Here is a 25,192-nt window from a genome sequence, read left to right on the forward strand (position 1 = left end):
CGGTGATACAATCTATGGTGGGATTAGGAACATGGGACGAGTTAGCCTGGGAGTGGCTACCCGAAGAACCAGAAGACGTGGAGCTCCGGAAACTGGAGTTGCAATTACGGAGCCAGGAACGGATCAAAGAAGAAGAAAGGAAAGCAGAAAAGGAAAGAGCAGAGGAAGAAAGGAAAGCAGAAGAGAGGAGAGAAGAGAAGCAAGCAGAGGAAAGGAGAGTGGAAAGAGAACTCCAGGAAAGGTTAAAAGAAGAAGAAAGGAAAGCAGAAAAGGAAAGAGCAGAAGAAGAAAGGAAAGCAGAAAAGGAAAGAGCAGAAGAAGAAAGGAAAGCAGAAAAGGAAAGAGCAGAAGAAGAAAGGAAAGCAGAAAAGGAAAGAGCAGAAGAAGAAAGGAAAGCAGAAAAGGAAAGAGCAGAAGAAGAAAGGAAAGCAGAAAAGGAAAGAGCAGAAGAAGAAAGGAAAGCAGAGGAGAGGAGAGAAGAGAAACAAGCAGAGGAAAGGAGAGTGGAAAGAGAACTCCAGGAAAGAAGAGAAAAGGAACAAGCAGAGGAAAGGAGAGCTGCAAGGGACCTCGAAGCAGAGGAGAGAAAAGCGGAAAGGGAATTAAAGGAACGTGACATGCAGCTTCAGCAAGAAATCAAATTCAAGGAGCTGGAGTTAATGAGAGAACGGGGAGAGGCACCACCCTTGCTGACGGGGTCGACACCTAACCAGAAAACCTGGGATGTGGGCAGACATGTGAGGCTGGTTCCACCGTTCAGTGAAAAAGAAGTCGCAAAATTTTTTCCACACTTTGAGAAAGTGGCTCGACAATTAAACTGGCCGGAGGAGGCATGGACCATACTCGTGCAAAGTGTGCTGGTGGGGAAAGCTCAGGAAATTTATTCGGCGCTACCAATGGACCAATGTGCAGATTATGAGGTACTGAAGAAGCACATCCTCAAAGCCTATGAGTTGGTTCCGGAAGCTTACAGGCAAAAATTCAGGAATGCCAGGAAGAGGGAGAGTGAGACCCATGTGGAGTTTGCCAGAGTGAAAGAAAACATGTTTGATCGGTGGTGTGAGTCAAAAGGAGTCGGGAAAGACTTCGAAACATTGCGGGACTTGATCCTGGTGGAGGAATTTCAGCAGTGTGTCCACGAGGACATCAAAGTGTACCTGCAGGAAAAGAAAGTACCAAAGTTGTGGGACGCAGCCACCATGGCAGATGATTATGCTTTAACCCACCGAATAGGGGTCCACGAACCTAACTCCTCGCCTAGATCTCCGCAGGGGAGGTGGGGAACAGCAGGTGCGGAGAACGACAATACATGGCGGCGACCTCGAGAGGATTATGGGGACAACGCGGATACCCCACCTGGTCGAAATCAGAGGGATACGGGCCCAAGACAAACTTATATTTCGGGGGGCCCAAGGCAGACCACGAGTTTTTCCTCCGGGCCTACTTGCGCTTTTTGCAAGAAACCTGGACACTTGATGTCCAGTTGTTACCGCATGAAAAGGGAAGACCCAGAGCGGAGTCCGACTATTACAACTCCGAATGCGATGGCTAGCGTAAGAAATCGCCATCAAAAGGGTTACCAACCATTTATTTCAGAGGGGTTTGTGTCACTGGATGGAGCCTCGACTAACCGGAGACCGGTTAGGATATTGAGGGACACAGGGGCCCATCAATCTTTAATGCTTGAAGGCATTTTGCCATGGTCCGAGGAGACGGCAACGGGGGATAGTGTTCGTTTACAGGGGATCGGGGGCGGTGTTAGTGCTCCCCTTCAGGTCATCCAGTTGGAGTCCGATTTGGTGTCAGGACCGGTCACCGTCGGTTTACAAGCCACGCTTCCTGTAGAGGGTGTATCTGTGGTTATCGGGAATGATTTGGCCGGGGGTCAAGTTTATGGTAACCTGAGGGTTGGTAAAGAGCCCAGCAGGGAAAATAACACCACACCAGCTCGGGATGGCGACAAAAGTGTCAAGTTATTTGTAGGGGGACTGAATTTCAAAACAGAGGAAGAAGTTCTGACCTCTGTCTTCAACAGATATGGGCCGCTGGTGGAAGTGCGGTTGGTAAGAGACTGGGAAACGCAACAGTCAAGAGGGTTCGGCTTTGTCACGTTTGCCAGCACAAAAGACGCCAGAGAGGCAGAGAAGAATTGGAATGGCAAGGATTTGGAGGGTCGGACCATAACAGTAGGGAAGGCATTTCGTAGGCGTCGAGAGGTCTACAGGAGAGGACAACTGGGCGGTAGTTTTGGTGGTGGCCGCAATCAATATTGTTATGGAGGCTCCCTGAGTTATGGCCGCTCCCGAAGGAAGGATTGGCAAAGTAGTGGCCGAGAAGGAGACCGCTATTCATGGGACTACAGGGACCAGTGGTCCCACCCTAATTATTAGGGAAGTTCTGAGAAGTTGAAGCACTGAAGGCGGCGGAGCCGCCGAGCCAAGATTCCTACACGAATTAACCGTGAACGCCGTTCCTAAAGGCGTCCATGTAGTGAACTTTCATGCACGGACTAACCGTGAACTCCACGTTCCTCAAGGCGCCCATGTAGAGAACTTTCCTGCACGGACTAACCGTGAACTCCGCGTTTCTAAAGGCATCCATGTAGGGAATACTCGGCTTGGCCTCCCGGAAAAAGTGCTATCGAGTTGCTTAACTTTGGATCTTTGATCAACCCCTTAACCTTCATTCCCAAGAAACTGACGGTCAAAGTCAGAGGGTCATGAGATGGAGTTTGATTTGGCAGGGACAATGTCGTTGTTGGTGCTTTGTCCAGAGGGAATTACCTTTGAAAATCTCTGGGGGTTTGGTGAAATTTTGTTGCTTTAATATTAAGTGATAACTGTGCCCGGGGGGAACTGATAATGTGGGGGGGGTTGAGTGATCTGGTTTGTTTCTCCAAATTGGCCGGCAAAGAAAGTTTTCGCTGGGTTCAAACTTTCTTTCTTGAAGGGGGGGAGTGTTACATATTTAGGTGAATGTATGTAAATTACCATTCAGGTTGCTTATCCGTGTGTATTATATTAAGGGTTGTTGTGATGGGAGGGTCAGGAGCCCTTCGGAACCAGTGGCCGGAAACGGAAGTGGCCGGAAACGGAAGAAGAAAAGACACGAGGAGAGAAAAGGACGGTGCTTCTTCTTCCTCGCCCCGCGACGACGAGAAGGTGGAATCGACCTTACGCTGCGCGGAAAACGCGCCGTTGCGAAACGTCTGGCGAGAGGAGTTACCTGGGCGGTAAATACCTTTTGACACGTCCAGTCACCGTGAGTTCGTGCACGAAACCAAGCGTCCGGGACAGTTTGCCCCGTCTACAAAGACGCGTACGGGTCCTCACGTTGGGCCTCGCTCGCGTCGGAAGCCGCGCTGGGTTTTGCCCCGTCTACAAAGACGCGTACGGGTCCGCACGTTGGGCCTCGCTCGCGTCGGAAGCCGCGCTGGGTTTTTGCCCATCTACAAGGACGCGTAAGGGTCGCACTTGGGACCTCGCGCACGTTGGCCGCCGCGCTGGGTTTTGCCCCGTGGCTTGGCAAGGAGGTGCGCTGCAGCCGCGGCCCCAGTCCGAGACGGCACGTTTAGAGCACGTCCGCCCGGGGCTCGTTCAACCGCCCGTGTGCGGAGAGGAGAGACATTGACCACGGAGGGAGTCAGGAGTGGGGCTCACGTGAGGAATGTATAAGATTAAGATGGCCATCTTAGAGTTTGTGTAGATGAGTTCACATGGTTGTAATATTGATTGTGCATTGTTGATGGGTTGATTGCTCAGTGAATATATTATTGATTATTCCGGATCCTTGGTGTGGGGTTTCTTCTTGACCGGAATTCATATTGATTGCGTTACGAAAGCGTATAAACCATATATCTTTCTGGCGGGGTCCCTCCCACGGTCCGGGGGTCACCAAGACCAGGTAGTTACCGGGAGGACCACGTAACACCGTTCCTTGCCAAAAAAAAAAAAAAACGCTACCCGTACGCTCTACCCCGCCCGTACGCCCGTACGCCCGTAAACAAAAAAAACAACGCTCTTCGCTTCCGCCCTTCGCTCTGACTGAATTGGGAGAAATAATGCGCATAAGAAATCGAGAAATTATTATTTTCTCCGGAAGAAATCGAATTACGAACCGTAATGGCGCACGCGCTCGGCTCGGCTCGCTCTCACATCGGCCACGCCTACGCAACAACGCGTTCTGTGATTGGCTGCCGGAAGTGCAGTCTTCACTGTCCGGAAGGTCGCAAATCGCAGTTACGATGAATCGCAAATTAGTTTTAATTAGTTTTAAAACATAGTTTAACGGCAACATAGTTTTCCAACGTGAAATAAATGAATACGCTCTCAAATGTGCCGTCCGAGGCAGAGTCTGTTCGCCACGTTCGGCACACGTGATAGCTCGCTGCTCTCTGATTGGTTGAATCGTTTTTTGGACATAGCTCGGTAACTACTTCTCCGATTAATATGAAACCTTGAAAAGGCACATCCTCGGGTCCCCAGCAATATACCTGGCAAGTTTAAAGTATATCGGACCCGTGGTTGTCGAGAAACAGCGGTCACAGACATACAGACATACAAACATACAAACATACAAACATACAAACATACACACAGAGATTACTGGAATTATAGATAGATGAAATGCAAGATTTTTACACGTAAATTGCACTTGCCCAGTGCACAACCGCTGCGAGAATTGACCGTCTTTAGCACAAAGTGTCTGCGTTAAGCCTAGCATGTATTAACCAGGAAGTTCCGTTAGAGGGCAATATCCATAATTAATAGTTCAGATCATCAATGCACAAGATACGAAGAGGCAAACGCCCAGAAACGGCAACTTTTAGACCGAGTTTCTTCGCAAAACGATTTAAAAAAAAACAAGTATATATAAAAAAAAAAAAGTATTAAATAGTAAATAAAAGTAGGCGGCGACTAAAACGGAAGCGGGTGGGGACGAGAAACATATTTTTTTTTTTTTACTTGGCCTAATGGATAAAGTGGTATTTACTGTTATGTGTGTAAAGTTCTCCACGTAAACAAAGCCCATAGATTAGCATAGTGTAAGGTATCTCGACAGACTACGATCGATTGTAGCACACGTTTATTGACTCCTGATACAGGCCCGATTTACCGCAGCGCTATCCGAGCTGGGCCGTAACTTCCGGAAAAACGGAAATAAACCCGCGGTTACGGTGTAGGGATACAACGGTGAATATTTGCAGCTTCATACATGACATCCTCCCCTTTAAGTCCAAAATTACCAAGAGCAATACGTGCTAGACTTCAAAAATTGACATTTCAAAAGCAACATTTCCAAAACATCTGAAAATATGTGTGCAAACGATTATGAGAATAATGAAAATACGTGAAAATAGAACGTGTCACCGTGAAAGTAGAACGTGTGTCATCGTGAAAATAGAACATGTCAACGTGAAAATAGAACATGTGTCAACGTGAAAATAGAACATGTGTCATCGTGAAAATAGAACATGTGTCAACGTGAAAATAGAACGTATGTCAACGTGAAAATAGAACATGTGTCAACGTGAGAATAGAACTTGTATCATCGTGAAAATAGAACATGTGTCAACGTGAAAATAGAACATGTGTCAACATGAAAATAGAACATGTGTCAACGTGAAAATAGAACATGTGTCAACGTGAAAATAGAACATGTGTCAACGTGAAAATAGAACATGTTCAAAGATTCAACTGGTCGGGTGCTTTTCGCTCACACATTGAGCGTCGCAGTGTACCAGTGGATACAGAGTCCGAGGTGATTCCTTTGGTCTCCACGAAGGGTGTAGCGTTTGCAGAGGTTTTCCGGGCATCCGAGCCGGCTGGAGCGGCCATGCCGATCTCCGGCAGTGGCGGGTCGAACTGTTGTTCTGACTGACGATGCTGCAGGCTCTATCGACTGACAGTGACGGTAGGTTATGTGGTCCTGATGTCGACGAATTTCACGGCCGTCCTGCAGGCGAATCACGCAGGACAGTGGACCTGGCTTCTCGATGATGTCCCCCGGTAGCCACGTCACACCTGCACCAAAATTTCGGGCAAACACTGGATCTCCAATGTTGATACAGCGACTGTTGGACGACTTATCGTGCACCAACTTTTGATTAAGCTGGCTCTGATAAACATTTGATGATATGTCTGGTTTCAGATTGTCAAGTGTCGATCTCAGGTGTCGTTTCATCAATAACTCAGACGGAGCTGCACCGGTTGTTGATTGTGGCGTGATGCGGTATTTGAACAGGAGACGAGAATGCTTTGTTTCCAGGGTTGCCTCCTGAAGTTTCTGCAATCTGGATTTGATGATTCCCACGGATCGTTCAGCCAAGCCATTTGAAGCCTGGTGATGTGGGCTGACAAACTTATGTTTGATGCCGTTCCGACGTGTGAACTCTGCAAACTCAGAACTGGAAAAACACGTACCGTTATCACTCACGATCATCTGGGCAGACCATGAGTGGCGAAACAGCGTCTGAGTCTTTCGATGACAATGGCTGACGTAGTACCACGTGTCACATAGGCATCAATCCATTTTGTGTGCGCGTCCGTAATTATTAGAATCATGCTGCCATTAATAGGCCCGGCATAATCGAGATATAGGCGATGCCACGGTTCGCTGGGCCATTCCCAGCGATGCAGTGGCGCTTTCGTAGGTGTATTCCGGGTGCTCTGGCAGGGGTAAAAATGTCGAACATGATGTTCGATATCAGCATCAGGATTCGGCCACCACACATAGCTTCTGGCGAGTGACTTCATCTTCACAATCCCGGGGTGACAGTCATGGATTTCATCCATGACCCTGGAACACAGATTATCCGGGATCACGACACGACATCACCAGATTAGGCAACCATGTTCCATGCTGAGTTCGTTTTTACGTGCTTTAAAAGCCGCAAAAGCTGGGTCACCCTCAGGTAGCAAATGCCATCCAAGCTGTACAGCCTGGACAGTTCTGGACAGAACGTGGTCTCGTCGAGTACGAGTGCGGATCTGGCCGGAATCGACAGCACAATCTTCCAGATGATCCATCAGTGCGATAATGGATCCTGGTGTAGGCGAATCATCAACGGATTCTGGAAGGGGTAACCGTCTCATGGCATATGCATTTGTGATAGATGAACCGGGCGTATATAACATATGGTGTAGTCATAAGCAGCGAGAAACAGGGACCAGCGGATGATCCTGGGCGGTAGTGTGTCAGATGTCGCCTCAGTTGGACCAAACAGACTGATCAGCGGCTTGTGATAAGTGCGAATCGTGAAAAATGATGTCCAAGAGGGTACTGGCGAAATTTGCAGACGCCAAAAACGATTCCCAATCCTTCCTTGTCAAGTTGGGAATAGTTCTTCTCTGCAGGGGACAACGTTCTGGATGCAAATGCAACAGGTCTTTCCGTACCATCAGGCATCACGTGTGATAATACACTCCCCACTCCATACCGACAGGCATCGCATGTCAGCACAAGATCCTTCTCTGGATCAAAATGAATGAGAACATTGGACGATTTGAGCAGATCCTTAGAGATCTGGAATGCTGATTGTTCAGTGGACCCCCAGCTCCAGGAGACTCTTCCTCAAAAGTCAATAAAGGGGGCCCAAAACGTCAGTCATTTTCTGGATGTAACCGACCATAGAACTGAAGCAAACCGAGGTATGACTTCAATTCGGTTACGTCTCGTGGAGCCGGAACATCCTTGATAGCTCGGACTTTCTCATCTGTCGGGTGTAGACCCTCGGCATCAATCGTATGACCCAGGTTTTGTAGATGTTCAGCGTCCGTACGACCAGTAACCAGAATATCATCCTGGTAACAAACGACGTTGCGTTCGGCGGCAAACAAACTGTCCATGACACGCTGATAAATTCCAGGTGCAGATTTCACTCCAAAACTGAGTCGGTGGTACCTGTACAACCCGCGATGTGTGTTGATGGTAAGATACTGTTTCGAATTCTCGTCCAGGCGGAGCTATTTTGAGATAGGCGGATTTGAGATCGAGTTTCGTAAAAGTCTTGCCTCCCGTGAGACGAGCATAGATGTATTCGATCCTCGGGATTGGATATTTATCCAATGAAGAACCCTTGTTCACGGTCATTTTATAATCTCCACATATGCGGATGGACTGGTCTGATTTTATGACCGGAATGATGGGCGCCGCCCATTCGGCATACTGGATTTGCTCGATGATGCCCAGATTTTCAAGATGATCCAGTTCCTTGTCAATCCGCTCCCGCAGGGCGAAAGGGACTGGGCGAGCTCTGCAAAATATAGGATTGGCATCCCGGTCAACACTGAGTTTAGCCGTATGTCCTTTCAAGGTTCCAAGCTCATCCTTGAAGACATCCGGGTACGTATCCAGTACATTTTTGAGTGTGTATGCTGCGGTCGGAGAAACGTTGGCTGCTCGGAGTTGATGAATGCTTTTCCACTTCAGTTGAATTATGCTCAACTAGTTCCTGCCGAGTAAGGAAGGGCCCTTTCCAGGAATGACGATCAGGGGTGGTGAAACTCACGGTTATCGTAGCCCACCGTGACGTCACCTGTACCGCAGGGAACAATCTTCTCACCTGTATAGGTGGAGAGTCCATAGGTAGTAGGTTCCAGATGGGGTCGGTCAGCATCACTCCACAGGTTTGTGAAAACAGCATGGCTGATGAGCGAGACAGCTGCACCAGTGTCGACCTCCATTTGCAATGGTCGATTGTTGACGACAACAGTGGCAAGAAGAGAGTCCCGCTTATGGTGAGAATCAATATGAAACAGGTCACACGATTCTGAGTTGTCGGAAACAGAGCTCACCTGGTCAAGCTCGGGTTCCTCCGAACCGATAAACTGATGAATCTCCTTGTCAGCGGCTTTCTCTTTTCCCGATTTGCGAGTGAGGCAAGCTGGAGCAATATGGCCAGTTTTCGAACAGAAATGGCAGGTGGCATCTTTGAACCGACACGTCTCTGGAGGGTGCTTTCCGTTGCACCGAAAACATTTGTTGTGTGTTTGAGACTGCACTGGCTTCTGACGAGGAGCCTTGTTCCAACGTTTTGGCTGATCATGATCCAACCGATTCACAGCAGGGCTGGTACCAGACGAGCGAGTGGCACCGATGCTTGTAGCGTTGCGTTCAGCACTTCCCATGGAAATGGCGGTGTATCTGGCATTTTGGAACGTCAGTCTTCTCTCAGCAAGCAGGCGTCTACGAGTGCGGTCATCGGACATGCCGAACACCAGCAAATCACGGAGCATGTCATCAATCGTGTCCCCAAACTCACACAGATGTGACAGTTTTTTGAGGTGTGCAATGAAGTCTGCGATTGACTGACCTTGATGCTGTCTGCACATGTAAAAATTAAACCGACTCAGGATGACTGAAGGACATGGATTACAATGTTCCTTCAAAGCGGCCTTGAGCTCTGCATATGTGAGCTCCTGGATTGTCCGAGGCCGAATCAGGTTTTTAACGAGTGTGAACGTCTCACCCCCACAAACGGACAGGAAGACGGCTTTCATCCGGGCTTGGGTCGCGATGCCGTTCGCCTCGAAGTAGAAAGACAACCGCTCAGAATACGTGTCAAAATCGGCCTCATGCGGGTCGAATTCATCGATATGGCCGAAAGAAGTCATGGTCTAGATGTTTATCCTCGTAGAAAGACAACCGCTCAGAATACGTGTCAAAATCTCCCTCATGAGGGTCAAATTCATCGATATGGCTGAAAGAAGTCATGGTCTAGATGTTTAGCCTCGTCACCATGTAAGGTATCTCGACAGACTACGATTGATTGTGATTGTAGCACACGTTTATTGACTCTCCCGATACAGGCCTGATTCACCACAGCGCGATCCGAGCTGGGCCGTAAGTTCCGGAAAAACAGGAATAAACCCACGTTCACGGTGTAAGCAGGGAAAATGGCCTCAAAATGCATGTTGTTGTGTGTTGTCTACATGACACATAGGGTACTGTTTCAGAAGCTCGTATAAAAGGACACAGAGCCGTTAGTAGTTCGAGCAAGCCATGTTTCGCTTCCGACACTCAGTGCTTCCGGTTCCGGCTCCGGCTTTCGCTTCCGGCTCACCAGTCATCAGGTGAGCTATACATACAGGTAGTGGAGGAGTTGCAGTGTGAATATGAGGAGGCTGACACCCGTCCCCTCCTCCATGCAAAGCATGCCATTTCCTGTCGTCGTGATATTGTCATTCACAGTCCAGATACTGATGTCGCAGTGATCAATACTGCTCTCTGTTCACAAATACCAGCAAACTTGATTTTTTTCGAGTGGCGTCAAGAATCGTGCTTGTGCGATTGATACAGAGCACATCAAAGATTGCTTTGGGGAGCCATTCTCTCAAAGTCTCATTGGGTTTCATACTCTGTGTGTGGCTCCACACGCTTGTTTTATGGGAAGGGTAAAGGAGAACATTTTCCATCATGTACAAAAGTGATACTTTCGTGCAAGGCTTCACACAACTGCGGGCCGATTTTGACATGGCAAACCTGTATCAAGCCAAAAGCAACAAGCCAAAAGCAACAAGGCAATTTTAACATGGCAAACCTGTATTGGAGACTGATGCACGCTACAAAGTAGTTTGCTTGGCTTTGTCACCAGGACAACAGTGTATGCCACTTACAAGAGATGCCCTGCACCAACTTATTTTGCGGGCCAATTATCAAGCCGCCATACACAGACTCAAGCCGCCATGAGTTACAGGTAATGAATTGTCAATTCTGTGGATGATACAAGATCCAGCCCCAGAAATGATGTTGCAGGTAGTCGATGTCCTACACTGTAAAATGCGTATGTAAAATGTCAAAATGCAAAACGGGACCGTGTTCATGTCGCTCCTCTACCCTGTCCTGCACGGATGTTTGTAAGTGCCAAAAATGTGAGAATCGTTCTAAAACCCCCCATCGAGGAGTTATTTGAGGGCGGGAATGATAACTAGGATTAGTTCTGAACCAGATGATAATAATGATGAGAAAGACTAATCTGCTGTTTGCAGGCAACATATTTCAATGCTGCAGCAGATAATTACTACCACTGCTCCCCATCAGTTAGCTATTGGGTGATACTATTTGAACTGTTGTCGTACCGATTTGTGCATGCCCATTCATGTTCATTAGTCAGATGACCTACATGTGCCATATTAACTGATTGTCATTCCTTAAATAGTCATTTTCTGAAGACAATTGAGCTGATTGTCTGATCTTAAGTAATCATTTTATGAAGATGATTCTTTGAAAAGACTGATTTGTGGAGCATGATGTATGTAGTTAGCAGTACCACTGTACCATTTCTGACGTCTGTGCACAGTATCAAATAAGATGCCTAGGTTTATTGGTTCACGAGTTATCAAGTGACCACTATATTCGTCGTGTGTGTGTGTGTGTGTGTGTGTGTGTGTGTGTGTGTGTGTGTGTGTGTGTGTGTGTCTGTCTGTCTGTCTGTCTGTCTGTCTGTCTGTCTGTGTCTGTCTGTCCGCAGCATAACTACCCGATGATATCATCCGATCTTGATGAAACCTGGGTGGGAGGTTGATATCATGATCTGGTTGTGTCCTGCCTGGAGTGGGCGTATTGCGCCCATTGTGGGCGGAGCCACACCCGAAAAAGATGTATTTTTAGGGGATAATCGAGTTCAAGCTATATCTTCTCTGAGGGAGTTGGTGGAATCTGACAGGGGTTTCGGTATTTGGTTAGGCCAATGTCATGTCTAGCCTTATGGAGCTGGATTATTTTTTTTCTCATTTTATTTATTTATTTATTTTTTTCATTTCATTTTCCACAAGTTTCGGTAATGTGTAGCTAACTAACCTCATAACTGATTATTCATTATTTTCTATCTCATTTCAAGGTCGGTAACCTTCGTTTCGACATTTCCAGGCCTGGCCTGTCCGGGCCTGTTTCGGTTACAGCCCGTCCTTTGTTATTGAATACCGCTCGCTCGTGAACCATCGTCGTCTCCTGACTTGTCTCTTTTAATGATTAAGTAGCTAATTACTGTGGTCACCTAGCCCCAATTAGTCCGAGTATGATGTTGGCATTCCACTCGTGAAGTCAACAGGTGATTGTATCACTGTGTGCTATTTCAAAAAATCTAGGTTTATTCATGTGGGAAATGAAGCATTGTCAATGTCGAAATATTTAGTACTTGCATGAACAATTTGATTGCTCGCCTTGTTGAAGTACCCAAATGCATCCTTTGTGCATGACCATGATATTTTGTACAGTGTCGGATAGCACAACACCAAGTTGTCATGACTCATATCGTACATCTGCATCAATATTTGAGTCAGATAAAGCCTCGTAAAAAAAACGAAGAAAATTCTGGAAAAATCACTTTTTCTGAATGCTTCAATTTGTTACAGTTTTGATAATAAAAAAAGAAGCATTTGCATGGTCAATACTTATAATTTGTGAGCTATGTTGCTGTTTCTAATGTCCCCTGGAGAGTGAAAGCGTAGAGGTGCATATTCGAGGAGTTTTAGGGGAATGAAATTGGGAAAATGCCAAAAAGTCACTTTTCTGACTCTGGCACCCAACTTTGACTGTTTTTTTTCTTTCTCCCTTTTTTCCCCCACACTCCACCATGTATTTGTCTACCAGCAGCAAAAAGTTAAAGTCACACCTTTTCCTCAGAATGAAAAGTGTTTTCTAGCCACTTTTCATCTGACTTCATGACGTCATATCGTCGAAGGGAATTGGAGGCTCCACCCATCAGATGGCCATCATTCCGACCCTCCTTCCTTGAAATTACATTACAAGCACTGCGTGAGACTACCCACAGCCTAATGTGACCTATACAAGCCTGATGAATGGTTGTCATTGTTGTTTGTCCATGCTGTATTCCTTTAAAATGCTGAGTGTCGAGTAAGGAAACGGCACGTCCCATTTATGAAGGCTTTGGTATGACTTGGCCAGGTTTGAACCGCTCTAACTTAAAAAAGTAAGGCTCGTTACTCTAACTTAAAAAAGTAAAGCTTCAGCTATGCAGTATTTTTATTTAACATTCCTGGGACTTGCTGAATTTATGAATCACTTGGTGTAAAGCTAGCATACAGGAAATGCATTTTAAAATACCTTTCTTGAAATTACGTTGCAAGCAGCTGTGCTTGTAATGTAATTTCAAGGAAGGAGGGTCGGAATGATGGCCATCTGATGGGTGGAGCCTCCAATTCCCTTCGACGATATGACGTCATGAACCATTGTTATGCCCGTAGCATGTTTTCCGGGAAACCTACATGACTCGCTGCAGTTACCTTGTGCTGGTGTGTTGCAGACTGAATTTTTCAGATGGAGAAATCACATCCACAACGGTCTGTCAATTCCGGTCAGGGCCGGGGCTGGGGTCTGGGCCGGGGTACTATCCAGGTCCGTGAGTCTCACGCAGCGAGGGGTCCAGCACCAAGCAGATCAGGTGAGCTGCGTTTACACATGCTGTCCATCCACGGTGTGTTTACACTTGCACGCAACCCGACTGATATATCGAGATTTGAAATCGCAGTTTTCCTCTTTTTTTTTTTCTCACCATGCTGTTGATGGCAAAAGGTTTCAAGAAATGAACTGCCAGTTTACAGCTGCAGATATCTTATTCAAGTCCAAGATGAAGCATGCTGTAGCCCAAGTTACTATGTGATCCTTAACGTCTCCAAACAAATACAGGGAATGGAACATTTGGCCTACAGAAATGTCATAATTTAGGTGGTAGCGCAATCACCAATAACTATTATGTCTGGGTTGGTGTCAGACCAAACTTTGAAAAAAAACAAAAAACTTTTGTTAAAGCAATTGTACGAACAACAACAACACAACAACAGGCATTTTAAGGCCATTTTCCCTGCTAGAGCGGGGGTTAGCCTTGCGGGCCCTATGACAATCTTCTCCATTTTGCTCTATTTTCTGCTTCTCCCCTTGTTTAACCCCCTTGCCCGCATTTCTTCTTGCACCACCTTTAGCCAAGTATTTCACGGTCTTCCCTGTCCTCTACTTCCTTCTACATTCATTTCCATCACTCTTCTCACCCAGTCATTTTCATCCTTCCTCAACACATGACCCAACCATCTCAACCTGCTGCTCTTCACAGCATCCATCACAGGCTCTATTCCCATCATCTTTCGCAATTCATCATTTGTCTTCCTCTCTCTCAACGATACTCCACACATTCACCGAACCATTCGCATTTCCACCCTTTCCAGCCTTCGTTGCTGCTCCATGTTCATTACCCATGTCTCGCTCCCATAAATCATAACACTTCTCACACATGCAGCATACACCTTTCCCTTCAGCTTCAACGACACTCCCCTCCTTGTCCACGCCACTCAGTTCCCGAAACTTCTTCCATGCACATCTCACTCTAGCAACCGTTGCCAAGTATGATTCACTTTCTCCATTCAGCATGTCTCCTCGGTAGCAAAATGTTTTCACACCTTCCAGCTTCACTCCGTCTCGAAGATCCAACTCAACATTTCCTCCATCTGCAGTACGAATGATATTAATTAATAATAATTGTACGAACGACATGTAATAATCCAAGAAATGCTTCTTTTTTGAAAAATGTATATGCATGTTTGTCCTAAAAAAAAAAAATTTCGTAAAAGATTAAAGCGGTTAGGATTATACATTTTTAAAGAAAGAAAGGCAGTTTGGCGTGGTTGGGATTACAGACCTATTGGCTCCGTTTGTCTGAGGAAGCCTGCTGTGAAGCGGTTGAAACGTCGCCTGAGATGTGCTTATCTGCTCTTGCTTATTTGTTCAAATTTGCGGAGTAGATCTAGTTTTACTTTCTGGTTGGAAGCGCCTTGCCTTCTTTAAAAATAAGACCAAAAGTCTAACAGCGGCATAGCCGGGCTTATAAAATATTATAAACCACAAACACACATGATTAGCTTTTTAAACAGTCGCTAATGCTGTTTATAACATTAAATAAAGAAATTTGGAGGAATCCCGACATCCATGAGGTAAGTTTTACTTACAGAACTGAGCGAAGATCTACTGTAATCTATATACCCCACAAGGGTTGGAGGTGTGCTCATTTATTGGGTTCGGTTGCGAGAGGACGCTGGCGTTGCATATTCGCCGCTTCTCCGACTGGATGGATGTACAGGGTCTGCTTCTACTTTTCTGACCTGACATCTCACACCTGTCCTGCCTTTTCACACCCGCACGTGCCGCGTGTTCTCCGGCTGGATAACGGAATCTGCTTTTGATGGTACGGAATACGGAATCGAAAGGCCCGCTCCCGTTGTTTGTGGCCGTGGCCTTGTTTGCCGGTGGCCTTGTGGTCTTGGTGGCCTTGTGGCCTTGTTTGCCGCTGTGGTCTTGATTAGCGGCTGCAGTCGTTTGCCGCTGCGTTTGCCGCTGCGTTTGCCGCTTTGCCTCCTCGACCTTGGCCTCGTACTCGTCCCTTCGCTCCTGCCTGGCATGGCTCTGAAGTACTCCGCCGCAAGGCTTCTTCTGCTCAATACCCGCTCCACCCCATCATGCATCTCTGCCATCAAATCAAATGGACTCCTCCGACGACCCAGGTACATTCACCGTGGCTCCGGTCGCAAGTTTGTTTATTTGCAATCAGGTCACTCCATCCCCGTCCTCTGGTCGGCTCAGCGCACTCTCACTCTTCGTCCCAGCGCACCTGGTCACAGCAACCCACACGATCGCACCTCTTGCCTACGAACCCTGGCTAAATCACCTGAATTCATCCCTGCTGTTCAAAACAACATCAAGCTCACCCTGTTCAACACCCGGTCCCTCAACAATAAATGCCTCATCCTGAACGAATACATCCTGGATAACAAACTGGACTTTCTCTGTCTCACCGAAACCTGGCAACAACCTCTGGACTACTACACACTCAACCTCACCACACCCAATGGATATTCCTACGTCAATAAACCACGCTCGGAGGGCCGAGGTGGTGGAATTGCCGTTATCCACCGTCAAGACATCAAGACCAACCTCATCTCCATCTCATCTGCTCCATCATTTGAACACCTGGCTTTAAAACTCTCTGGTCACACGCAGTCAGTCATGGCTGTCGTCTACCGCCCTCCCAAACCACACCCATCATTCCTGTCTGACTTCTCCTACTTTCTGACCCAGCTATGTTCCCTCTCCCCCTCAATCCTCCTCCTTGGTGATTTCAATATCCACATGGACTCCACTGACTCCACAATAACCACTGACTTCACTGATTTACTCACCTGCTTTAACCTCACTCAACATGTCGACTTTCCTACCCATATCCGTGGTCACATTTTGGACCTTGTCTGCTCCACTGGATTAAATTTGCACCATCTCTATGGCTCCGACCTCACCCTCTCTGACCACTTAGCCATCACTTTGACCATCAACATCCCCGCCCCAACACCAAGGCATTATCGCACAATCAACTTCCGTAAGCTAAACGCTCTTTCACCTACCTCATTCTCATCCACCCTCTCTGAAAAAATGTCCACTTCTCCCTTCATTGACCTCCACACCCCTTCCGACCTCACTGACTACTACAACCACACTCTCTCCTCCTGCCTTGACCAGCTTGCGCCTGTAAAAACCAAAACAGTTTCTTTCACCCATTCTGCTCCCTGGTTTACCCCTGAACTCCACCTGATGAAAACTCGTGCTCGCCAACTTGAAAGACTCCGCAATAAAACGGGTCTCACAGTTCACTCCCAAGCCTACAAGGACCACATACAACACTACAAAGATGCCCTCTCCCGCGCCCGCTCTGCCTACTACTCTCAAATTATCCACTCTGGCTCCGGAAACCCAAAAGCACTCTTCTCGACAATAAACAAACTCCTCCGCCCCCTGAACACCACCACCCAGTCATTCACAGTAGACAACTGCATCTCCTTCCTCTCTTTCTTCCAACGCAAAATTGACAACATCTACAACAGCTTGACCACCGCCGCACCCGCTCCCCCTCCAACCACCTGCCCCCCCTTGTCCTGCCATCCCCTGTCTCGGTTCTCCCCAATCTCTCCTACTGACCTCTCTGAACTCCTCATAGGAATGAAAACTGCCACCTGCACTCTTGACCCCATCCCCTCCAGCTTTGTCAAAGCCTCCCTCCCTGCTCTCTCTCCACTTATCATTGCAACAATAAACTCCTCCCTGTCTACAGGCATCGTCCCACCTTCCCTCAAAATTGCTGCTGTTACCCCCATTCTAAAAAAACCTGGTCTAAACCCTGACACCCTAAACAACTTCAGACCCATCTCCAACCTACCCTTTCTGTCAAAAGTTTTGGAACGCGCTGTAGCCACTCAACTCAAACATCATCTCTCTGCCAATAACTTGTATGAAACATTCCAATCCGGATTCCGCTCCAACCACAGTACTGAAACTGCTCTCCTCAAAATCACCAACGACCTTCTCCTCTCCTCTGACGCTGGCAACCTCAACATTCTCGTCCTCCTCGACCTCAGCGCTGCCTTTGACACCATCGATCACACTATCCTCCTCACCCGACTTGAATCCACCTTTAACGTCACCGGCACTGCCCTCTCTTGGATTAAATCATACCTCTCTGACAGATGCCAGTTCATCTCCATCAATAACTGCAAATCCCCCACTGCTCCCCTCCCCCAAGGTGTCCCCCAAGGTTCAGTTCTTGGCCCCCTCCTCTTCATCCTTTACCTGTCCCCGCTCGGTCACTTAATCCGCCGTCATGGTCTCCAATTCCACTGCTTCGCCGATGACATCCAGCTTTTCATCTCCACCAAGTCCGTCTCCACCGACACCCACTCTATCCTGACAAACTGCATCACTGAAATAAAATCCTGGCTTCAAATCAACTTCCTCAAGCTTAACTGTGATAAATCTGAAATAATCATCATTGGCCCAAAAACGCTCACAAAATCCACCCATAACTTTGCCCTCAACATCGACGGTATCCCAGTATCCACCTCTCCTCACATCCGGAATCTTGGCGTCATCTTTGACCAAACCCTTTCCTTCGACAAATACACTAAACAGATCACAAAGTCAGCCTTCTTTCACCTGAAAAACATTGCCCGTCTCCGCTCATCCCTCTCCTCCACGGCTGCAGAAACCCTCATCCACGCCTTCATCACCTCCCGTCTGGACTACTGCAATAGCCTCCTCTATGGTTCACCCTCAAAAATCACCAATAAACTCCAATACATTCAGAACTCCGCTGCCCGTCTACTCACTCATTCCCGGACCCGTGACCACATCACCCCCGTCCTTTACAAGCTTCACTGGCTCCCCATCCCCCAGAGAATCCAGTACAAAATCCTCCTCCTGACATACAAAGCCCTCCATAACCTGGCCCCATCCTACCTGGCTGACCTCCTCTCCAGACACACTCCCACCCGCAACCTCCGCTCTGCTGGTACCAACCTCCTGACCCCCTCCATCCGGACCAAATTCAGATCCTGGGGGGACAGGGCCTTCTCCATCGCTGCTCCCACCCTCTGGAACTCACTACCTCACACCATCAGAGACTCCTCCTCACTCACCACATTCAAAACATCACTAAAGACCCACCTGTTCAACGCTGCATTCAACATTCAACCCACAGCATTTAACCCCTGACTATCTCTTCTCCTTCTCCCTCCTTTTGCTTTAAATATTTCCCTATTGATTCTTGTCTTGTCTTTTTGATTCTTGTCTTATATATATGCCGTATATCGCTGCTGTTTGTTTTCTTGATTCTTGTCTTTTTGCAATTGTTGTTTTCATGTATTGTTATGCATTATGTTTTCCACTCTGTCAAAGCGCCTTTGGGCTTCTGGAAAAGCGCTATACAAAATAAATGAATTATTATTATTATTATTATTATTATTATTATTTACCAAGCAGCTAGCTAGCGCTTGCCAAGCCAGCCGTTCCTTAAGGGTTTTGAATGGAGTGCTTGGGGCATTCCATGTCAAATCATCAAAGAATCTGCCGTCATCTCTCAGATTTTTGTAAAACTTTGGGAACCAATTGGGACCCATGAAAAACGGCAAGAACTCAAATATTTTTGCTAACAGCCTCTTAATTAGTGAGATACAGACTAACGAACTTTGGACTAATTAGCGCGACGTCGCGAATTCAAATGGCCATATCTCTAAAAGTATAACACCTAGAGAGCTGGTTTTGGTGTCATTTTAAAGGTATTTTCATGCCCTATGAATTTGTCTGGGCAACATTTTCCTACCTCCAACCACAAAAAAGTTATCACAAAATATATACTTCAATTGTGAATCCCCAAAAAATGTATCCTTCAAATTTCCTCAAATTCATCCCAGAGGTACCTTATGATGTCAAGAAGCTTCCACATAAATTTTGTGATGGGCACTCCAATAGTTTCTGAGATATGAGCAATAATGTACATGTACGTATGGCATATAGGTTCGAAAAATCAGCGTTTGTAATGTATTATACAATCAATAAGTGAGTTAAAGTACACAGTGTTCACTAACCTGACTTAGGCTTTCAATTTCCTCTTCAATGCAGCAACAGCAGCACTTGTTTCTTTCTTGGAAATACAATATGTCCTTCCAGTTGCAGTGGTTGGTTCAACAGTAGTAAGCACATCCTGGTAGTCAATAGTGAGAGGGTCTGATGGTTCCGGAAATGTATATGATGGGGATGGTCCATGTGGATGGAGGAACTTAACATCCACCTCATGCCTCTCTGGGGTATGTTCCATGACACATGCAACCCACCAGTGACCATCATAATCCACTGTAACATAACCAGTTATGGCTGAGACATTGTGATCGATCATCCCAGGTGTAAGTTTCACATGTTCCTTTCGTTCTTCGGCTGAGAACGAAAAGGCTCGAACTGTGACTTTTTCCTTAGACACAGGAACAAAGCAATGTAGCTTTAGTGTACCTGGGATTGTGCGGGTCTCTTCGAATCTTGCTTTGAGTAGTTTTGATTCTTGTTCATACTGTTCTGCTGTTGCAAACTGGCAGTTGACATTTGCAATCTCTGAATCAGCAAATTCAAAAAGTTGGCGAGGAGTGATGATCTGTTGATCATATGGTCGTTGGAGACTGGCTTTAGCTGCTAACCGCTTAATTGTCCCGCCAACTCCATCAGATGGTCCCTTCCCATGCGACGTAGCAAAAAAGTGCCATTCAGCTGGGACACCGAAATCCTCTTCATGGAGGCATAAATTGCTGAAGTTCTTCCGATTCTTGTACTGGGCTGCACATCCGTCGGAGAAGTAGCAAACCTTTTTAGGGCGCTGTCCAAATTTGGTGGTTAGGAATTGAAGGAACAGTTTTTGGAACAGATGAACTGCCACGGTATCATGAATGTTACATTCTGATATGATGGCAAAATTTATGTGTTCAGGAGTTTTATCTTGCATGCTTTGCCGATAGTAGCACACAAACGGGTGGATTGTGGCCTGCAGGTTGTTCCAATGGAATGACTGAGATGCATCCTGAACTACAAAACTATAGTTCTCCGCAAAGTCTGCAATGACCAGGAACACACCAGGCTCAAGTGTATTCTTCAGATTCTGTAGGTAACGCGACTGCTGTTTGGCAATGAAACTGTGTGGTAACAGTTTCTGAAGGCTGCTTTGGAAAGAATCCAGAAAGTCAGCAACTGTCTGAACTTTCGTCTCAAGGTTCGACCGATCAGTTGATGTCCACTGTTTATACTGCACCTGGTCGATCATGTTGTCTTGCATATATGTTTCAAGCTTATCTCGAAGACCCGCCATTCCGGGACACTCTGAACACTTGCCAAAAAAACACTCAATGCGAGGTGGGTTGCACTGAATAGCTGCAAGACAGTGACTGTAGTCTTTAAACTCACCACCAGTCACAGAATCCAGTTTTGCTCCAGTGAACATGAGCTTTACATTTTGATGTGTTGTGCAAACACAGACTGAGTGTGTTCCACTTGATCCTGCTAGAACACACTGCCTTGGACGGAGTTCAGCAAATTTTGAAAATCCAATCTTTACATTCGGATGGGCCTCCTTGAAAAGCTCATATGCTTCCTTCAGATTACATAGCACTAAATGTTTTTGCATATGTTGCTTTTTCCCATTGACTAGAACAGAAACAAAGTCTTTCATGCCAGGCATTTGTCTGCTTATGGTCTCTGACAAGTAGAATTCCCTGACCTTTTCCTCAATTTCCTTTGAAATCGCTTTTCCCGTCTTTGGGTTAGGCATGGTGAGAATTCCTTGTTCTCTGACCAATGCCTTTGCTTTCCTAGCCATGTAGCTTGACACATCAAACTCCTCTGTGATCTCAGCAATTGTCCAGCTTTTTGGCAGAACAGTCAGCACCTGCACTTGTTCACTTTTCTTGGTCGTTGATTCAAACTTGTGCTTGAGTTGTTCTATCATCTCCTGTCCTGCATCCTGGAGTTTGTTAGATGGCAATCCTGTCGCGATTTCCAATTTTTTCTTCACAGTGTCACCGATTTTCATGGTTTTGGATTTCACATTTATCTGCAGCAAGTCTCTTTTTTGGAATAGGTGATTCTCCAATCAATCCCAAAGACTCATTCAGTGTATTCAGTTCCATTTCAGGAGAATGAAATTCAAACTCCCCTGAACTGCCTGGTATTGGTGATTCACCTCCACCATCATTGTCCTCACTACTGCTAATAGCGCTGCTGGTCACTGGTAATGGTATTTCACTCTGAGTCTCTACCACACCTGGTTGTCTTTTTGCCAGTTTCTTACGACACTGGGTACAGATTTTCTGTGCACTTTGCAGTTTGAGGCTTGGATGAGCGGCTATGGCTTTTTGGCTAACAGCTCTCAAGCCAGACGACTTTGGTTTTTCATGAGCTCCAAAGGGATTGCAGCAGGATTTCTGCTTCAAGATGAACTTTTCCTTGGCAGTCGTCATTTTTCTGCAGCTCCTTCAGAAGTGAACTGCCAATTTCTGTTGGTGGCAGGCCTAAGCATTACACTAAGCCAACTTGGACTTTCCCTGGGGATCTTAGACTGTGAAAGTTGCATCACCTCGAATTACCCACATGGGAAATCCCAGTTGGAATTCCCCAGATGAGAATTCCCCTCAGGCCCAGTTGAAAATGAAAGTATATGATACTTCAAAGCAATTGATGGTTGTTCCCTGTGTTCCCTGTCATGGCTAGGTTAGAATGATTGTATAATCTATCTATAATTCCAGTAATCTCTGTCTGTACGTTTGTACGTTTGTCTGTGACCGCTGTTTCTCGACAACCACGGGTCCGATATACTTTTAACTTGCCAGGTATATTGCTGGGGACCCGAGGATGTGCCTTTTCAAGGTTTCATATTAATCGGACAATTACTTACCGAGCTATGTCCAAAAAACGATTCAACCAATCAGAGAGCAGCGAACGATCGCGTGTGCCGAACGTGGCGGGCACACTCTGCCTCGGATGGCACATTTGAGAGCGTATTCATTTATTTCACGTTTGCAAACTATGTTGGCGTTAAACTATGTTTTACAACTAATAAAAACGAATTTGCGATTCATTCGCTTTCCTGCGCGTTTGTGCACGCGATGGCGATTTCTTTACCAAACTCCGGAAGCCGTTCGCTTTGGACCAAACCATTGCATGTAAATAGAGGGGGGGGATTGTCACCGTACTCGCAAGCCGTTCGCTTTGGACCAAACCATTTCATGTAAAAAGAGGGGGGGGATATAATTTTAGATATAGATATAGTACGGGCAATGCCCTAGTACATTACAAATGCTGATTTTCGAACCTATATGCCATACGTACATGTACATTATTGCTCATATCTCAGAAACGATTGGAGTGCCCATCACAAAACTTATGTGGAAGCTTCTTGACATCATAAGGTACATCTGGGATGAATTTGAGGAAATTTGAAGGATACATTTTTTTTGGATTCACGATTGAAGTTTATATTTTGTGATAACTTTTTTGTGATTGGAGGTAGGAAAATGTTGCCCAGACAAATTTATAGGGCATGAAAATACCTTTAAAATGACACCAAAACCAGCTCTCTAGGTGTTATACTTTTAGAGATATGGCCATTTGAATTCGCGACATCGCGCTAATTAGTCCAAAGTTCGTTAACCTGTATCTCACTAATTAAGAGGCTGTTAGCAAAAAATATTTGAGTTCTAGCTGTTTTTCATGGGTCCGAATTGGTTCCCAAAGTTTTACAAAAATCTGAGAGATGACTGAAGATTCTTTGATGATTTGACATGGAATGACCCGCTTGCTCAAATGCTTTAACCACTTGGCGATCTCTCCACAAGAAACTTGGTAAATGAACACACACCCAATGTTCTTGAGATCCGACCATAGAGAGACTGTAATTTATATACCCCAAAGAGGAATGACCTTTCCTGCCGTTCTCGAAGTGAGCGAGTGTTACGCCGTAATGACATCATATACGTAATGACGTAGCATGCCAGCCGGACACAAAACTGCCACTACTTTAATATATACAAGATATATATTTAACCTCCAGTACGTTTGTAATCACTACAAAGGGATTAGTGTTACGATTAGACTTACTTTAATAATAACGTTGTGTTATTATTACAAAAATTATATTATTTTTTAAAAATGGGGGTGAATTCCTTACTTCTGCGGTTACACTGCTTCAATCCATCAACTTTCCATTCACGACATTGGGATTAAAGTGTTATGGTTATATTTACTATAATATTATTATTATTACGAAAACGATACGACTGACACAATACCACTGTATTAAGAAACCTTGGTTTAATTTATTTGAAGCAGACGGTGAGTCATAACGCCGAAGGCCTATACTTACCGTATTGTTGGAAGAGCCGTAATGCCGATTCGATATTTGATGGTCATTTTAACAATCGGTTTGTTTGTGTTTCACACTGAATCAAAAACGTCAAGGTAGAGCATGGCGATTGTGATATATGACAGATTCGACGATATGTTCGGCATGAACAGCATATAAATGAAAATGGTGGTGTGTGGAGAGTCAGCTGCAGCACCACCGTAATCACCACCCTGTCATGTGACTAGATTCTCAGCTCTGATTGGTATACGTTTGAGGGGACATACATACATACATACAGTTCCTGGTGTTGGGCTAGCGGCTAGGGTGCCGGCTTAGGATCCTAGGATCCTGGGTTCGAATCCCGGTCAATCGCTGAATTAACGCCAGGGGGGTTGACTCAGCCTGTCATCCTTCCGAGGTCGGCAAATTGAGTACCAGTTAACTGGTAATTCCCTGCTTGTCGTTAAAAGGCGGCAAAAAGGGTTGGCGTCAGGAAGGGCATCCGGCCGTAAAACATTGCTTCAAAAAGGGGACCGAAAAACAACAACAACCACAGTTCCTGAAAAAGGCCAACCCCCGCTTGCGGGGAAAAATGGCCTCTAAAGGTGTTTTTTTTTTTTTTTAAAAATACAGACGGACAAACACTGTTCTAGACGGCTCTGCCCGATGGGCTACACTGTAAAAATTATCTTTATAAAAATGTACATAATTATGTACATAGAGGTCACGCTTAATTTTTTTTGATGGTCCACCAGGCCACCTAAACAATTTTTCTTGGTGGCCCGTATATTATTTGATGGTGAATCTGTGAAAGTGATTTGTTTTATTATTAGAGGGGGAAAAAAAAAAAAACCAACACGGGGAGATGTTTGGGGAAAAAAAAAGCAACAACATGGGGAGATGTTTGGGGAAAAAAAAAAAGCAACATGGGGCGATGTTTGGGGGAAATGTTTTTTTTTTTTTTGTAAACTATGCTGTCGACTGTGACTGCATGCATCAATGTGGTATCCAGTCAGTGATATTTGTAAGTGCAAGGTAAAATGGCAACCAATTATACTGTTACGTTTAGGGGGGTAGGTAAGAATATCGTAGGAAAGGTAGGATTGAAAATAATAATAATAATAATAATAATAATAATCGAGGCTCGTGTAAGAGCTAACACATTGAACATGAAAAGATGCACAGACACATGAAACATGCAATGAAGGGAGCGGGAGACAAGAGGGGGAGAGGGGGAAGTAACACAAGCGCAACAACAGAAGACAACAGGGACGTCGGTAGATCTGTGGAAGGGGGAGGGCTGGAGTGGAGGGAGGGGTACTGGGAATGGCTGAGGTGGAGGGAGGGGTACTGGGGAGGGCTGGGGAGGAGGATTACAGACCTATTGGCTCTGTTGGTCTGAGGAAGCCTGCTGTGAAGCAGTTATTGCTTGCTATAGGGTTGCAGGAGGAAAATAGGAATAAAGCAAATGAACACTTCTTGGAA

The 25,192-nt window shown here is 45.9% G+C and overlaps 1 protein-coding gene across 1 annotated transcript in view; it reads left to right on the forward strand.

Moving 5' to 3' along the window:
• Nucleotides 1-13,262: 13,262 nt before the first annotated feature.
• LOC137430743 (NFX1-type zinc finger-containing protein 1-like) overlaps nucleotides 13,263-25,192 on the forward strand; it is a 207,167-nt gene continuing 195,237 nt past the window's right edge. The window contains exon 1 of the mRNA XM_068121518.2: nucleotides 13,263-13,402. Coding sequence (XP_067977619.2) covers nucleotides 13,279-13,402 — 124 coding nt within the window. The 5' untranslated portion in view covers nucleotides 13,263-13,278. The remainder of the gene's footprint in view (nucleotides 13,403-25,192) is intronic.

Source organism: Myxine glutinosa, chromosome 7 (genome assembly GCF_964187855.1).
Source record: "Myxine glutinosa chromosome 7, kmMyxGlut1.1, whole genome shotgun sequence".
Taxonomy (NCBI): Eukaryota; Metazoa; Chordata; class Myxini; order Myxiniformes; family Myxinidae; genus Myxine; species Myxine glutinosa.